At 42.4% G+C, this 18,601-nt stretch overlaps 1 protein-coding gene across 3 annotated transcripts in view; it reads left to right on the top strand.

Annotated features, from left to right (window-relative positions):
* Positions 1–15,969, top strand: part of TMTC4 (transmembrane O-mannosyltransferase targeting cadherins 4) — a 71,046-nt gene extending 55,077 nt beyond the window's left edge. For all 3 annotated transcript variants that reach the window (XM_063651084.1, XM_054445851.2, XM_063651085.1), the window contains exons 15-18: positions 5,314–5,428; positions 7,189–7,301; positions 13,474–13,543; positions 14,764–15,969. In XM_063651084.1, the coding sequence (XP_063507154.1) occupies positions 5,314–5,428; positions 7,189–7,301; positions 13,474–13,543; positions 14,764–14,912 (447 nt within the window). In that variant the 3' untranslated portion in view covers positions 14,913–15,969. The remainder of the gene's footprint in view (positions 1–5,313; positions 5,429–7,188; positions 7,302–13,473; positions 13,544–14,763) is intronic.
* Positions 15,970–18,601: the final 2,632 nt, after the last annotated feature.

The following is an 18,601-nucleotide window of genomic DNA, read 5'->3' as shown; positions in this document are numbered from 1 at the left end:
ATGAACTCAGAGGTTAAAGGGAATCCTATAGGTTTTGGGGGAACAGACAGGAGGAAGTGGCACTACCAGAATTTAAAAACTCACAAGAGGTTATAATCTCTGGAGCTACCACAGCCTCAAGAGCGGTAATCATGGGAGATGGACCACTGCTTCCACCCTGGGACGCCACCCTGGGACGGTGGAGGAGGGGACATAGTCACTTCAGAGACACTGCCAGGGGAAGGAAGGAGAGAGTGAGAGTGAGAGGAAAGGACTGCTCCCCTCTGCCCACCATCCAGTGCCTGTTGACAGAACGGAACAAAAGGGTGAAGAAGCCTGGGAAATGTAGTTGCAGACTCCCAGCCCCTGCTTCTCAGAGCAGAGTACAGAAGGGTGAGCGTAGGACTGCTGGGTGACTAATGTTACCCATCTGCTTCCTGGATGAGCAGTTCTGGTTAAATCACCACTTTTTCTGCTTCCCTGAAAGTTTGTTCCCTTCGTGTAGATGCTATAAGGTGAGTAGAATTTGAGACAAAATGAAACTGAATTTTATCTGATTCAGTTTATCTGATTTTATCTGATTCAGTCTAGTCTTCGATAAATAGTAATAATAATTGTAGTAGTAACAGTAAAGTAGTAAAGAATTTTGTCATGTTGGATAAAGGAAGTTATGTTGGTTGTTCTGGGTTGTTCTGGGTGTGTTCAAATGTCACCATGGATTTTGTCCATGTGACTCAAATGCATATCACTTGGTGGAGTGAATTGATCTGAGGAATCACTGGAACATCCAATAGAGATAATTAAGTGTTAGAATAATTAAGCATCCCATTATTTTAATTTTCTGAACTTTTCCTATCATTTCCTCATTAAAGGGTAAAAATATTGTAACTTGAGTTTCTGAGTCTCATGAGAAATTCCCACAACATCTTTAGCAAATGGATGTTCATAAATGTTTCCATAATTCATTAAAGCTTTCTTTTTCTTGCATAATATGCTATCTGTTTGCTGTGTAGCATAGGACAAGTCAAAATGTTTTTGTTGTCTAAAGAAAAGACAGACTTGCCAGTAAGTAAGGAAACAGCCTTAAACTCTGATAAATTGTGATCATTTGTACTTTTTGCAGAGTTAAAGGGATCAAGTACACTCAAATAAAATGTGCATTTGAACTGAGATAAGAGGGCAACAGGGTCACCTGCTAAAAAAATCCATCACTCTCTCTCTGTCTGTGTGTGTGTGTGTGCTTTTATTAACTTTGCAAATTGAGAGCTAGCCATTTTATATTCTGTTACCAATGTTAACTTTCCCTCTCAAAAGAAGCAACAAAAATCTGGAAGCATTCCCCTTGAGAAATGGAACCGGGCAAGGATGCCCACTCTCACCACTCTTATTCAACGTGGTACTGGAAGTCCTAGCCAGAGCAATCGGGCAAGAAAAATAAATAAAAGGCATGTAAATAGGAAAAGAAGAAGTCAAGCTATCTCTCTTCATGGACGGTGTGATTCTACACCTAGAAAACCCTGCAGACTTTACCAGAAGGCTCCTGGAACTCATAAACAACTTCAGTAAAGTTTCAGGATACAAAGTCAGTGTACAAAAGTAAGAAACATGTCTGTATTCCAATAACATTCAAGCTGAGAGCCAAATCAAGAATGCAGTCCCATTTACAAGAGCCATAAAAAGGATAAAATACCTGGGAATTCAGCTAATCAAGGAGGTGAAGGATCTCTGCAAGGAGAACTACAAAACACTGCTGAAAGAAATCAGAGGTGACACAAACGAGTGGAAAAACATTTCCTGACCATGGATTGGAAGAATCAATATTGTTAAAATAGCCATACTGCCCAAAGCAATCTACAGATTCAACACTTTTCCTATCAAACTGCCAATGTCATTTTTCACAGAATTAGAAAAAGCTATTCTTAACTTCATATTGAACTAAAAAAGAACCTGAATAGCCAAAGCAATCCTAAGCATAAAGAACAAAGCCAGAGGCATCACATTACCTGACTTCAAACTATACTATAAGGCTACAGTAACCAAAACAGTATGGTACTGGTGCAAAAACAGAAACACAGATGAGTGGAACAGAATAGAGAACCCAGAAATAAAGCCACACACCTGCAGCCATGTGGTCTTCAACCAATTTAACAAAAATTTTTTTTTAAAGCAATGGGGAAAGGGCTCCCTAGGCAATAAATCATGCTGGGATAGCTGGCTAGCCATACACAAAAGAGTGAAACTGGACCCCTACCTTTCACAAAACACAAAAATTAACTTGATAGATTACAAATTTAAATGCAAGACCTCAAACTACAAGAATCCTAGAAGAGGCTGAGCTCAGTGGCTCACACCTGTATTCCCAGCACTTTGGGAGCCAAGGCAGGCAAATGGCTTGAGCCCAGGAGTTTGAAACCAGCCTGGGCAACATGGCAAAACTTCATCTCTACAAAAAATCCAAAAAAATTAGCTGGGCATGGTGGTATGTGCCTGTAGTCCCAGCTACCTGGGAGACCAAGGTGGGAGGATCGCTTGATCCCAGGAGGTCAAGGCTGTAGTGAGCCACTGGTCACACATCACACCACTGCGCTCCCGCCTGGACGACAGAGTAAGACCCTGTCTTTAAAAAAAAAAAAAAAAAAAAAAAAGAAGAAAACCTAGGAAACACTATTCTAGACATCAGCCCTGGGAAAGAATTGATGACAAAGTCCTCAAAAGCAATTGCAACAAAAACAAAAATTGGCAAGTGGGACCTAATTAAACTAAAGGGTTTCTGCACAGCAGTAGAAACTATCAAGAGAGTAAACAGACGACCTACAGAATGGGAGAAAATATTCATAAACTATGCATCCAACAAAGGTCTAATATTGAGAGCTATAAGTAACAAATCAACAAGCAAAAAAACAGCCCCATTAAAAAGTGGGCAAAAGGCATGACCAGACACTTCTCAAAAGAAGACATACAAGCAGCTAACAAAGATATGAGAAAATGTTCATCATCACTAATCATTAGAGAAATGCAAAGCAAAACCACAATTGAGATACCATCTCACACCAGTCAGAGTGGCTATTATCAAAAAGTGAAAAAACAACAGTCACTGGCAAGGCTGTGGGAGAAAAAGGAATGCTTAGACACTGTATATAAATTAGTTCATCCACTGTGAAAAGCAGTTTAGAGAGATTTCTCAAAGAACTTAGAACTGCCATTTGACCCAGCAATCTCATGACTGGTTATATACCCAAAAGAAATCATTCCACCAAAAAGACACATGCGGCCGGGCACAGTGGCTCACACCTGTAATCCCAGCACTTTGGGAGCCCGAGGCAGGTGGATCATGAGGTCAGGAGTTCAAGACCAGCCTGGCCAAGATGGTGAAAGCCCATCTCTACTAAAAATAAAAAAATTAGCCAGGCATGGTGGCAGGCGCCTGTAATCCCAGCTACTTGGGAGGCTGAGGCAGAGAATTGCTTGAACCTCGGAGGTGGAGGTTGCAGTGAGCCGAGATCATGCCACTGCACTCCAGCCTGGGTGACAGAGCAAGACTGCGTCTCAAAAAAAAACCCAAAAACATGCATTCATATGTTCATCGAGCACTATTCACAATAGCAAAGACATGGAATCAACCTAGGTGCCCATCCGCTGTAGACTGGAAAAAGAAAATGTGGTACATATACCCATGGAATACCACACAACCATACGAAAAAAAAAATCATGTCCTTTGCAGCAACATGGGTGCCACTGGAGGCCACTATCCTAAGGAAATAAATCCAGGAACAGAAAACCAAATGCCGCATATTCTCATAAGTGAGCGCTAATACATAAAGATGGCAACCATAGACACTTGAGACTACTAGACTGGGGAGGCGGGGAGGCAGGGAGGCAAACAAGGGTTGAAACACTAACTATTGGGTACTATGCTCACTACCTGGATGACAGGATCATTCATATCACAAACCTCAGCATCACACAATTTACCCATGTAACAAACCTGCACATGTATATTCTGAATCTAAAATAAAAGTTGAAGGCCAAGTGTGGTGGCCCACACCTGTAATCCCAGCACTGTAGGAGGCCAAGGTGGGCGGATCAGTTGAGGCCAGGAATTTGAGACCAGCCTGGGCAACATCGTGAAACCCCATCTCTACTGAAAATACAAAAATCAGCCAGGCGTGGTGACACACGTCTGTGATCCCAGCTGCTCAGGAGGCTGAGGCACGAGAATTGTTTGAACTTGGGAGGCAGACGTTGCAGTGAGCAGAGGTTGCAGTGAGCCAAGATCATGCCACTGCACTCCAGCCTGGGCAACAGAGCGAGACTGTTTCTAAATACATACATACGCCTGGCGCGGTGGCTCCCGCCTGTAATCCCAGCACTTTGGGAGGCTGAGGCAGGCAGATCACAAGGTCAGGAGTTCAAGACCAGTCTGGCCAATATAGTGAAACCCCGTCCCTACTCAAAATAGAAAAAATTTGCCGGGCGTGGTGGTGGGCACCTGTAATCCCAGCTACTCAGAAGGCTGAGGCAGGAGAATCACATGTACCTGGGAGGTGGAGGTTGCAGTGAGCCGAGATCGTGCCATCACTCCAGCCCGGGCAACAGTGCGAGACTCTCTCAAAAATAAAAATAATAATAATAATAAAAGTTGAAATTGCAAAAAATAAGAAAGCAACAGGTATTTTTCTCCTTCCTAAATGAAGCAAACAAACTTGAAATTGCCAAGAGGTTTTACCTTACCATAGGAGACTTTTCCAGGGAGTTTACAAAGTATGTCTGATATGCTCCTGTTTTTATATTTACTTTAGACACAGGCAGGAAGAGGCCCCGAGACCACCCTTCACAAGGTGAATTGGACACATAGCTTTTGATCATGAGAAATACTTTGTTTACTATTCTAAGTAATACTTTATCAACAATGAACTTATAAAGTCTTTAGTGAAAAAGACTAATGATGAGGCTTTCTTCAGTATTTCAGCAGTCTGAAATATGATTTGATTCCTAAAATCACTAAATAACAGGAAATAGGACATTACAGGTTCGGACCTTGTTCTTATTCCTGCTTTACCATTTCTAGTCTATAACTTCGGGCAAGTTCATTTCCTCGTGCCTTAGTTACTTCCTCTGTAAAATGGGGATAACAATAGTATTTACTTCATTGGTATTGTTTTGAGGATTAAATGAGTTGATATGAAAAACTACAAGCTCCATAATTAAAGTTAGGTTTTGGTTTTTTATTGTTGTTTGTTGGGCTTTTTCTTTCTTTCTCTTTTTTTAATAATGCCTTGGAAAGAGGAAGCAGGAAACTTGGAATACTGATTTTTTGGTGGGTTTTATTTTCAGTATGCAGATCTCAATCGCCACGTGGATGCCTTGAATGCGTGGAGAAATGCCACCGTGCTGAAACCAGAGCACAGCCTGGCCTGGAACAACATGATTATACTCCTTGACAATACAGGTACAGAAAGGTGGTTGGAACAAATCACAGAAACGGCTCTACAGTAAAGTGCCACCGAAGATTTAGGAAATAGAGATTATTGTGCTTTTTTCCTACTGAGTTTAAAAAAAAATTAATATGAAGTTAATTATTTTCTATTACAAAAATGTCTATTCTTCTAGAAAATGGAATTTCTAGGCCGGGCGCGGTTGCTCACACCTGTAATCCCAGCGCTTTGGGAGGCCGAGGTGGGCAGATCATCTGAGGTCAGGAGTTCAAGACCAGCCTGACCAACATGGAGAAACCCTGTCTCTACTAAAAATACAAAATTAGCCGGGTGTGGTGGCGCATGCCTGTAATCCCAGCTACTCAGGAGGCTGAGGCAGGAGAATCGCTTGAACCCAGGAGGTGGAGGTTGCAGTGAGCCAAGATCGCGCCATTGCACTCCAGCCTGGGCAACAAGAGCGAAACTCCGTCTGAAAAAAAAAAAAAAAAAAAAAGAGAGGGAGGGAGGGAGGGAAAGAAGGAAAGAAGGAAGGAAGGAAGGAATTTCTTTAGACATACTGGAATGTGAACATCTGGGAAAATCACACTTCACCTAGAACTGGTGTTGAGTAATGGGGGAGAGGTGTGACAGTATCTTGTTTCTTCTGAAGCCTGTTATCCACCATTGGCCATCCTCTAGGGTGTTGGGAGCACTCAGAAGTGAGCAAGAATGGCCTTGGGGCTAATAACATGGATAGTGCTAGGTCCATGCCCCAAGTTCAGGGACTTCACTCAAAGGAGTCCCCTCAGTCTACACTTAGAGCCATGGATTCTTACTTTTTATATGATGCTAATCGACTTGAAGATCTGGTTTCCTATCCCTGAGCAGACCAGATTGAATCAATTAGGAGTTACTCTGCCTCCTTCACTTTAAAAATCCAAACGTCTTTTAAGAAATGATGGTGTTAGGCACAGAAGGGCAAATATCACATGCTCTCTCGCTCATGGGGGATCTGAAAAAATGGACCTCGTGGAGCTAGAGAGCAGAACAGTAGTTACTAGGGGCTGGGAAGGGGGCGGGGATAAACATAGGTTGGTTAATGGGTACAAACACAGAGAGAAGGAGTCAGTTCTAGTGTTCTGTTGCACAGTAAGGTGACTGTAGTTAACACTTTATGATATATTTCACAAGAACTAGAAGATTTGAAATGTTCCTAACATAAAGAAATGATCAATATTTGAGGTGATGGTTGTCTTAAATACCCTAATTTGATCACTACACATTGTATGCATGTATCAAAATATCACATGCACCCCATCAATATGTACAGTTATGTATCAGTAAAAATATGTTAATGATGGTGTTAATTTGATCATGGTGTAGAGCAGAGATATATGCTTGTTTCTAGGAAAATAAGGAATGTATACTTCAATGTGATAAATTCTCAGTGATGAAAGTGTTACTGTCATCCTCTTATTTTGCAGATTTGTTTGGGTATAACGTATCTGGGGAAAAATTAAAACTAGGTTTTAGATGGTTTTACAGAAGTTAATCAAAAGCTGTTTATGTGTTATGTCAGAAATGTGCTGAATTGCAGTGGCTTTGCCACTGATAACGTCGTGTATGTGTGTGTGTGTGTGTGTGTGTGTGTATTACATGATCTACACAGATTTTCTTAAGTAGTTTATTCATAGTTGTCATGTGCTGTGCACATAAACCCTGTTAGTTTTAGAGAGAAGCTAAAATGCGAGTACAACATTAACATGTCTTTTATTTTTCCATTTTTCACTCCCAGGTAATTTAGCCCAAGCTGAAGCAGTTGGAAGAGAGGCGCTGGAATTAATACCTAATGATCACTCTCTCATGTTCTCGTTGGCAAACGTGCTGGGGAAATCCCAGAAATACAAGGTGCGTAAACCGCAGGCTGTGAGTTCTTGTAGTTAATGCCAGCATCTGACAGAAGACGTAAATGTTACTTCTGCCCAGTTAAATTAGGAATCAGGCCAAAACAGTGGCAGTGGTGCAGCAATGTGGCTTGGCCAGTTTGTTTCCTGGAAAAGTTGCTTCAAAGACAGCGGTGGGGGGCCAAACCCAGTGTCCTTTCTCATCAGAATTAACCACCGTTGTTCACACGTGGAGAGAGGAAGAGAAGCCCAAGGAAGGGATGGGAGCAGGCAGGGAGTTGTGGAATGGTTGGCCTCAGAGGCCGGGCAGGCTGGTGCAGGAGGAGGACTCGGAACAGCCACAGTGCATCCCCAGAGGTACCCCTGCCCTGGCCCCGCCCTGGCACAACAGGGTTTGACTCTGTCACTTGCACATGGGCCGGAGCGCTAGGTTTTATCTGCAGGTTCCATCTTCTGCACAAAAGAATAACCAGCCCATGGAGGATGCATGACTGGTTCTTGCTGCTTCCAGGTTTTTCTTTATCTGAGTTATGTAGGCCACCAGCAAGGCCCAGAGTTTTCTGACCAACAAAAACCACAAGATACCAAATCTTTGCTCCAGTTGGCAGCCAGGGTGGAGCAGGAATAGGCTATGCATAACTCCCTGTGTGTTGAAGGGGACTGGTTGTAAACTTTAATTTTGTCTATCAGAATCACTGAGGGAGCTTGTTAAAGCAGAGATGCCCAGATTCTCCCCAGAAGGGATTGGCTTCATGGGTTAGGTCAGGTCAGGGAATATGCATTTTTTTGTTGTTTTTTTTGGGGGGGTTTTTTTGGTTTTTTTTGAGACAGAGTCTCGCCCTTTCGCCCAGGCTGGAGTGCAGTGGCGCCATCTCGGCTCACTGCAAGCTCCGCCTCCCAGGTTCACGCCATTCTCCTGCCTCAGCCTCCCGAGTAGCTGGGACTATAGGCGCCCGCCACCATGCCCGGCAAATGTTTTGTATTTTTAGTAGAGACGGGGTTTCACCGTGTTAGCCAGGATGGTCTTGATCTCTGACCTTGTGATCCACCCACCTCGGCCTCCCAAAGTGCTGAGATTACAGGCGTGAGCCACCGCGCCCAGCTGGAATATGCATTTTTAGCTGGCATCCTGGGTGTTAAACACAGATATCACAGAAGCAGTGCCTTAGTCGTTTCTTAAGAGAAATACCTTTATTTCAGAATCAGGGGCTATATCTTATTTCAATCACTCAGCCTATGTATAAGACCTAAAGGCAGCAACTAGCTAATATCTGTCCAGTGTTATTCACTTCTCTTTTTCTGTTTATTACATGTCATTATCAGTATAATTTTCAATAACAATGGTAAGATAATTTCATGCATATCTCTAGTTTTATAATGTTGGGGAGTTGAATAGCTTCACTATACATTTTTTAAATTTCTAGATTTTACTCCAGAAATAGCTTTTTGAAGAGGGTTTAGTTTTATTTTTTGTGACTCTGCTTGTGTAGCAGGGGAAGGAGGTGAGGTTTACAGGTTTCCCTTCTAATGACCTTTCCAGCCATCTGTCCGCCTGGGACAGGTCCCAAGTCTCAGTTCTCCTCCAGTGACCCAGCTACAGCGAGTCTTCTTGAAGACTTGGCTTATATAATCGTTGTATTGATTTTTCTATCATCCCACAGTCTATAAACTGCTGGAATTTCTATTAAGGGGACAGAACCCAGAGTTCGTTTGGCTTCCAGTTCACATTGTTCTTCCTCCCCCACCCCCAAATAAAGTAGAAAATACTCTGTAAAGCAGAATGGAGAAATCAGCTTCCTCTTTCTCTACACATTTTGCATTTTAATTATCAAGGCCAAAGCACTGGGTTCTATCATCCCACAGTCTGTAAACTGCTGGAATTTCTATTAAGGGGACAGAACCCAGAGTTCGTTTGGCTTCCAGTTCACATTGTTCTTCCTCCCCCACCACCCCCAAATAAAGTAGAAAATACTCTGTAAAGCAGAATGGAGAAATCAGCTTCCTCTTTCTCTACACATTTTGCATTTTAATTATCAAGGCCAAAGCGCTGGGCCTAACATAAGGAAACAGAAGGTGAAATCTGAAACACAGAACTCACGATGAGACCTTCAGAAGCTACCAAGTGGGGGGACATGATGTGACTTCCTGCGCCATGGCATCAGCCACCGAGCAAGCATTCCATGTATTTTTTTAGTTAAGGGTTTGAATTTTAAGCAACTGTTTAGGTTTTCCTCTTCTAATGCAAAAATGATACCAGTTGCTAATGGTCAGCTGCATCCCTGGCACTGCTTGTTTCAGGATGTAGTGAAAGGGCCTATTTCCTCGCAGAGCACTGGGCAGGATGTTCCAGAGAAGAGGGGATGTGGTGAGTTGCAGGGCTGGGTGAACAGACCCTCCAGCCCAGCTATCTTGATGGCAGGGCAGGTGTCTGCTGCCTGACAACTCACTTTTTACCCAAGCGCTTGCTGTTTTATTTATCATGCACTTGGTAAATCTCCTCAGAGAGCCTGGAGGCTTCTTGAGGTTGGAGCCGAGCCTTTGGTCCCCGTTTTGTATCTCCATTGCTGTCGGGCAGTTACGAAGCACCCAGTTAAGTAGTTGTAAAATGATCAAATGCATCTCTTATTTGGCCCTGAAACGTTCAGGCTTCCAGAACCTATTTTGAGATGTTGATGTGCAGAGTGAGTGTTCTCGTTATATCTGCATGGCTCTAAGCACCTTTTTATCCTATCTGAGCAGCCCTTCTTAAAACCTAACAGCAGTCACTTAGCCTCTCTGGGCCTCAGTTTGTTCATCTATAAAATGGAGATAATGATCTGCCCAACCTCTTGACAAGGTGACACAAAAAAAATGCACAACAACAGAATCTGCAAGTATCAAATGGCTAATGTGTATATGTATATATATGTGTGTGTGTATATATATATGTTTTAGTGAGCATTCAATCATTCAGTGAATCTCTAGGGATAATTAAAATGTATTAAAATTTATATTACTTCTTGCCATTTAATTTCCAGTTTCAAGCTAATGTGGTAAAGTAAAAATACAAAAGTAATGTTTTTCAGTGCTTAAATCGTTGCTTCCCGTGCTGATTTCTTTTTCTATAGTGCTAATTCCAATGGCCCTGTAGCTTAAGTGCAGGTTGTGTTGATAGAGTCAGTTTCCTAAGCTCCAGACATTTATGTCACACCTTTATGATATTTTTTTTTGCCACATCTAGATATTACCTTATTTACTTGACATTTTTATTTAAATAGATTTTTAACACGAATATATTTAAAGGAGAAACAACGCATCATTACTATAAATGCAGGGTAACTGAAAGTGAAATAATCATACTAAATCCCAGCTAGATACTATTGCTGGCCAAGGCTCTGAGCTCTCTTAGCTTCAAGGAGAGACTGGCCGGTGTGTTAGAGGGTGGGGCCCACACACCACCACCAAGTGCAGACTTCAGCCCCAATGCAATCAGAAGGAAGGAGGGAGAATAGAGAATAACTCTCTTCCTGTGTGATGCACGGTTTCAACTTCACATCAGATCACCCATGTTGTCCTTCCTATTCTAGCGGAGGCACAGTGGCCCCTGTGCCCCAGAGCACTCTTGGGTGGCTGCTGTGGCTGAAATGACCTCCGCCCACCCAGGCTTCCTTGCCTAGACATAGAGACTAGCGCTTGTTCCTGCCTAGAGACATAATTTGCAAGGCTTTCTTAGTCCTACACCTTTGTTAAATACATTTTGTCCAATATGCTTCAGAACATAATACCTTATTTTTCCCCTTTCTCTTGAGAAAAAAAATATCCCCAACTCTAAATGTGAGTTTATTGGTTCATTGGCATTAAATCAGCTCATTGCCTGGGTCTTTAGTCATCCAGACATCTCCACAGAAGATAAATTTATAAACAGTTCACGGCTTTCCTGAATGAGGCCATTAGAAGGCTGATTTAATAGATGAACATTCCATGGGCTTTGAATACTCACAGATGCTGCGTTCTAAAGAGGCCCCTCCAACCCCACTCCCAGGCCCAGGTACAGGCCCGGGGGCCACCCCCATGACTTGGATAGAGCCAGGCCGACCCACCCGCACCTCCTCTCAAACCATCTCTTCCTCCTGATACCCCTTCTTTTGTCCACATGCTGTCATGTTTTTGTTGCCCTGGCTTGGAAATCTTGATTCATTTTTCCTCCCTTGTCGCCCTGGCCCAGTGCTCTCTGCCTGTTATTCCTCATCCCTGTTCCTTCACACCGGCCTCCTCCTCACCCTGCAGAGTTTGGGTCCAGCCCTGCTGAGAGCAGTGGCCCTCTAACAAGGTGTCAGATCTGAGCCCTTCCCTGTCTTCAGCACCACTGTGTCCCCCAAATTGCTGACTCCTCAATGTCCTGAATGATGTTCGTCCTCACAGGCATCTGAGAACTTAGCTGAATGAATAAATGAATTTAGCAACACTAGAAAACTCCTACCTGTTTATCCCTAAGCCATTTCTCTCTAGTTAACACTACTTCATTTACAGGTTGGGAAGCATTTTTAAGTCGATGTGGTTCCCTGGCCTTCCTATATCTCAAGTTTTAGGTTTTAAATGGAAATGTTTGAAAATCATCAGAAACAGCCCAGAGACTCAGAAACCACTACAAAACTACACAACACATTTGACTTCTCTTCTGCAGCCTTCCTGATACAGCCGGAGTCTTGACCCTCTTGGAAGGAGTTTCAGCCCCTGAAACTTGGAATGTAGACACTACACTGACTTTGAACTGACATCCCATATGTTGTCCTGATGTCTTCCTTAAGTCCTTCTTGGATGACATTTCTAAAATATAAATGTTTCTTTGCCAGCTCTGTCCGAAAGGTCATGGTTTTGGAGATGGTCCCCCACATTCTCAGCCAATTTCTCAGGGGTACCACAGGCCATACAGGGCAAAGGAACTGGTGGTCTTGCACATTATAAGATGCACAGTCCCAGATGTGGGAAGCCCACCTGGAAAAAATTCATGTATGACCCAGGTAGAAGGCACAAAAACTATCCCCACACCAACAAATTTGTTTGGTTAAGCTCAATGTGTGATACCGATTTTTTTTTTTTTTTTTTTTTTTTTGAGACAGAGTCTTGCTCTCTTGCCCAGGCTGGAGTGCAGTGGCACAGTCTGGGCTCACCACAACCTCCACCTCTTGGATTGGAGCAATTCTTCTGCCTCAGCCTCCTGAGTAGGTGGGATTACAGGCACGTACCACCACACCCGGCTAATTTTTGTATTTTTAGTAGAGACAGGTTTTCACCATGTTGGCCAGGCTGGTCTCGAACTCCTGACTTCAAGTGATCTGCCCACCTTGGCTTCCCAAAATGTTGAGATTACAGGCATGAGCCACCATGCCCAGCATGTGATACTGATGAAAGCATGCCTTAAGGAATGTGAAGGTGGATGGAGTGAACAGCGCCCCCAGGGCACATGTCAATAAAAACAGGTTAGGCGTCTTTATTTCTCAGCATTGTGGTAGAAGGGACCAGCCAGCCATCAGTTTTTAGCAGTGATCAGGGTAGGAAGACACTTTGCCCTGCCTCTTAGTGGCCAGGTTGGAAGTGAGTATGACTTGGAAGAAATGCAAGGCTGTACAAGAATCAGTTCACACCCATCGGGGCATTTGGTGATGGTCATGTCCAGTACTGTGACAATGTAGTTGACAGGTGGCCATTCCTTCCTCTTTTCTGCTCATTCTTTCCAGATGGATGGGGCTGCTTCTGGGCTGCCCAGAGTGTTGTAGTTTCTTGGGGGAGAGGAAATGGGCCTCAACTCCTACCCTGAGAGCTCTGGAAATGGCATTGGCATGGGTGTGCTCCACGGCTCAGCCCTCTCCTTTTCCCTGGGCCTCCTGTTGTCATCACACACCCTGACCTGGGCAACTTGCATAACATTGCAGAAGTCCAACCACTGCAGGGAGGCAGGTGGTGGCACTCACGAACATGTTCATCCCCTCTCTGCGGCCATCACTCCCTCCCGCTGCCCCTTGTCAGCCTCTCCTTGGCAGAGCGTGGCCCCGCTGGGCCTTCTGAGTGTTTCTGGACGAATGCAGTGATACAAAAGGAGGAGGTTAAAAGTTTGAAAACCGTAGGTGATAAAACTGGGAACTGCTTTTGCTTCGTGTACAATAAATATCTTCCTTTTTATGTTTCTCATTTTTTAGGAATCTGAAGCTTTATTCCTCAAGGCAATTAAAGCAAATCCAAATGCTGCAAGTTACCATGGTAATTTGGGTAAGAAAAATGTTCAACTTGAATCGTGTTGAAATTCCATTACTTTAATGAAGTGGGTGCATGTCTATAAAAATTAATGTTGGGAGAGTAGTTTTTTCAAAGCTAGCCTGGCTTTAAAATATGGTTCTTTTATTACATTAAAAAGATAGCAAAGTGATAGCTACACTTACAAATCTTAATTGCATGACCAGAACAGCCCCAAAGTTTGCCCACTCTGTTTATCACCTTCTCATGGTGAAACTCAGATTGTCCTTTGTGTTAAGCTGAGAAGGGTGATATCGGATCAAGAGAATGAGGCTATGGTTGCAAAGAGTTCTCCTAGTAAATTAATCGTAGGTACTTCAGAAGCTTGCCATTGAACTTACCTCCTTGTCCTTCCTTCTTACAGAGTAGACCTTCCTCTTCCAGCCTGGTCTTCTGCTTTATATCCGCTTATGCCTTGGCTAAAATGCATTTATAATCATTTATTCCCTAGAATTCATTTCTTGCATTTGTATGTCTCCATAGTTAAGATGTTTAGAGCATAGCATGTTGATGTTTAGAATGCTCACAGAAATGTTTTTTCACCAAAGCTGTTCTCTACCAACTCTGAAGCTTCTCTTCACAAAAGCCAAAAAGCATCCACAGGTGCTCTTCTACCCATATAGAAAGTTAATTTTACTAACAAAATCACTGTCATGATCAGAGGCTAATCATCCTAATGATTAGGTTTACTGTAACTATCATTTTAGGGTCAGCTCTTGATATTAGAGGCCTTATTTCCAAATGGCCCCAAACAAGCTGTTATTTCCCCAAATGGTGTAAGGAAATATCTATTTAAAATAAACAGCTGAACTTCTGCATAGTCAGGGCTCTAGGCAGTGCCTAGCATCCATCACCCCCACCTCCCATACCCAGCCTTGCTTCCTGGAAATTTCATGGCAGCACTAAGACATTGCATGTACTCTTCTTTTTACTTCTTTATGTAATAATGTTACTATAGGCAGATGTATCTTATCTAGTGCTATGAAGAGCCCTAGGAGTAACTGGCAGTAAATGGATAATCATCAGGGAGTGTGATTACAATAAATAGAGTTTTCAGTACAAACAATATTGTTTCATACAATTGACTTTTGAAAACTGTTTGCATAGGATCTGTAATATTTCTTTGTCCAAGAGGGTAGGAAGACAGCACGTTACTCAGAAGCATTCCCAGTGAAATTTATCTCCTGCTATTTCAGCTGTGCTTTATCATCGCTGGGGACATCTAGACTTGGCCAAGAAACACTATGAAATCTCCTTGCAGCTTGACCCCATGGCATCAGGAACTAAGGAGAATTATGGTCTGCTAAGAAGAAAGCTAGAACTAATGCAAAAGAAAGACGTCTGATCCTTTTTCCTTCCTGTTTTGAGTTTGAGTGTGTGTGTGCATGAGGCATATCATTAATAGTATGTGGTTACATTTAACCATTTAAAAGTCTTAGACATGTTATGTTACTGATTTTTTTCTATGAAAACAAAGACATGCAAAAAGATTATAGCACCAGCAATATACTCTTGAATGCTTGATATGATTTTTCATTGAAATTGTATTTTTTCAGACAACTCAAATGTAATTCTAAAATTCCAAAATTGTCTTTTTTAATTAAACAGAAAAAGATAAAAAATTATCTTGAGCAACTTTTAGTAGAATTGAACTTACATTTGGGATCTGAGCCTTGTCGTGTTTGGACTAGCACTATTAAACTTCAATTATGACCAAGAAAGGATAGACTGACCCCTACAATTTGTAAAAATATTGAATGTGTCTATATATTAGCATTTTTATTTAATGACAAAGCAAATTAAGTTTTTTATCTCTTTTTTTAAAACAATATACTGTGAACTTTGTAAGGAAATATTTATTTGTATTTTTATGTTTTGAATAGGGCAAATAATCGAATGAGGAATGGAAGTTTTAACGTAGTATATCTACATGCTTTTCCCCATAGGAAGAAATTGACTCTTGCAGTTTTTGGATGCTCCGACTTGTGCAATTTCAATACATAGGAGATTATGTAATGTAATATTTTACATAAACGGTTACTATCAATTGAAAGTTCAAGCCATGCTTTAGGCAAGAGCAGGCAGCCTCACATCTTTATTTTTGTTACATCCAAGGTGAAGAGGGCAACACGTCTGTGTAAGTTGCTTTTTAGTGTTTTTAACTGAAAAGCCGTTTTCCATTTTGCTTAATGGAACTACAGACATTATCCAGAAAATGTAAAATTTTCTCTCAATTGGAGCCACATTCGGGGAATTTGTGCTATTTTTAAGAATTGAGTTGTTCCTGCTGTTTTTTATTTGATCCAAACAATGTTTTGTTTTGTTCTCTGTATGCTGTTGACCTAATGATTTATGCAATCTCTGTAATTTCTTATGCAGTAAAATTATTACACAAACTAGCATGAAAATGTCATATTGCCTTCTTAATCGATTATTTTCAAGTAGTGAACTTTGTATCCTCCTTTACCTTAAAATGAAATCAAAGTGACCAAATCATCTTTTACGTGGCTTCTATTTGACTTAGGGACCATTTCATGGAATTGCACTACAGTGTTTTCCAAGTTCAGAGAACAGAGTGAATAGATCCACACTGAGAGGAATTTGATTCTCTGGACTCACTTTTTGGGGGTAGATCTGTGTAGTGTTTAAGTCAGTAATTGTAACTTCTGGTGTTTGAAGTATATCAAGAAATAAAATGCTGTGTTTAAAATATATATATATATATATTTTTTTTTTTTTTTTTGAGATGGAGTCTTGCTCTGCCTCCCAGGCTGGAGTGCAATGGCACCATCTCAGCTCACTGCAACCTCCGCTTCCCAGGTTCAAGCGATCCTCCTGCCTCAGCCTCCCGAGTAGCTGGGATTACAGGCGTGCACCAACATGCCTGGCTAATTTTTGTATTTTTAGTAGAGATGGGGTTTGACCATGTTGGCCAGGCTGGTCTCGAACTCCTGACCTCAAGTGATTCACCCACCTCGTCTTCCTAAAGTGCTGGGATTACAGGTATAAGCCACCATACCCAGCCTTCAAATATTTCTTAAATGGTCCCAAAACAACAGTAATAATTTATAGCTCTCTTTAGTGGCTAAGACTGTCTTCCTCTTATTTATGTTCCTATAGTGCTTCACTTGTCATACAATAGATGCATTATATGCTTTGTTGATTTTTTTTAAAGCAAACTTCTTTTTTTGAAACAGTACTTGTCTATTGAGAGTAATGAAAAAATGATGTTTCTTACTAAAGCCCCTTCAGGATCCTTTTTTTTCCTACCGATTCTAAAACTAGTGCCAAATCAAGTTGTGCAAATCTGGACCCCCGCCTACCGACAAATTCCCTTAGCCTTCACTGCTTCATCTTCCAGCATTTCCATCGTAGCTGTTTTCTTTCCAGAGAACACAGTGATTAATTTGATTGATATTTCAGGAAGGCTTTGATCTGCAGATTTTGGAAGCATACCACACTGGCTCCCTTTTCTTCTTTTTCCGTCTTAAGGCAGCCACCCTCTTTGTTTCTTCGGTTTCCTTTCAAACAAGACTGAAGTAGAAGGCCGCCTGGCAGTTCTTCTCTTTTTTGGAGTCTTTTGCTATTTTAATGTTTTTATTGCTAATGACAGTTGGGAGGCAGGTGTCAAAACAAACATAGGGAAGTCACAAGTTTGAGAAATCTCATCATCCTTCTCTTCCTTGATAGCGAACATCAACAAATCTGGAAAGAGGCTTGGAGCTGGGTGTTGGTTTGTTGGGTGGTTTAACATATGTAGCACATGTGAAAATGCAGCACTTCTTCCCTGTTCTTGTTTGGATTTTTACAAATTTCAATGCAGGCTTACATTTGTTTCTCTCCAAGTTCATCCTGTCAGACGTAGCCTACAGGCCTTGACAGGACCCCTTGAGGTTCTCATTCTGTCACATTGCTTACAGATGTTCTTTCTCCTTTTTTTTTTTTTCTTTTTTTTTTTTTCTTTTTGAGACAGGGCCTCACTCTGTCACCCAGGCTGGAGTGCAGTGGTGTGATCTTGGCTCACTGCAACCTCTGCCTCCCGGGTTCAACTGATTCTCCCAACTCAGCCTCCTGAGTAGCTGGGACTACAGGCACGCACCACCATGCCTGGATAATTTTTATATTTTTTGTAGAGACAGGGTTTTGCCACATTGCTCAGGCTGGTCTGGAACTCCTGGGCTCAACTGACCCACCTGCCCTGGTCTCACAAAGTGCTGGGATTACAGGTGTGAGCCACTGTGCCAGGCCATTCTTCACATTTTATTTGAAATTATTGACAAAATATTGGAACAGAAGACTGAGCCCTCCACCAAAGCACTGAACATCTATGTCCATATTCACACCCAACCAGCCTGGACTTTGGGGTGAGAAAACCCAGACTTGGACCTGGGGCTCTCCCACTGCAGTATCATAGGTAAGGCATTGAGCATTGCTGAGGCACCAGTTTCCCATCTATATGGTGGTGATAAGAAGATCCCTCATAGCCATAAAGTAGACAGCCCAGTAGACCCTCCATAGGTGATAGCTTGGACTTTTGAAAGAGGGGGGCTCTGGGCCGGGCGCGGTGGCTCACGCCTGTAATCCCAGCACTTTGGGAGGCTGAGGCAGGCAGATCACGAGGTCAGGAGATTGAGACCATCCTGGCTAGCACGGTGAAACCCCGTCTGTACTAAAAATACAAAAAGTTAGCCAGGCGTGGTGGCGGGCGCTTGTAGTCCCAGCTACTCGGGAGGCTGAGGCAGGAGAATGGCGGGAACCTGGGAGGTGGAGCTTGCAGTGAGCCGAGATGGCGCCACTGCACTCCAGTCTGGGTGACAGAGCGAGACTCTGTCTCAAAAAAAAAAAAAAAAAAAAGAGGGGGGCTGTGTTGGGAGTACACAGATCTGGCCTTAGATACCTTTATTCCCCATTCACTCAACACATACTAAGTGCTATGTACCAGATACTTTCTTAGGCTGTCTGAATACTAAGGTGGGTGGAAGAGGGCACAGTCTCTTGCCTTCAGCAGTGGACAGTCCAGTGAGAAAACGATCA

The sequence above is a fragment of the Pongo pygmaeus genome, chromosome 14 (genome assembly GCF_028885625.2).
Source record: "Pongo pygmaeus isolate AG05252 chromosome 14, NHGRI_mPonPyg2-v2.0_pri, whole genome shotgun sequence".
In the NCBI taxonomy this organism is placed as follows: Eukaryota; Metazoa; Chordata; class Mammalia; order Primates; family Hominidae; genus Pongo; species Pongo pygmaeus.
Note: the sequence above shows the minus strand (reverse complement) of the source record. Positions and strands in the feature narration are given on the sequence as shown.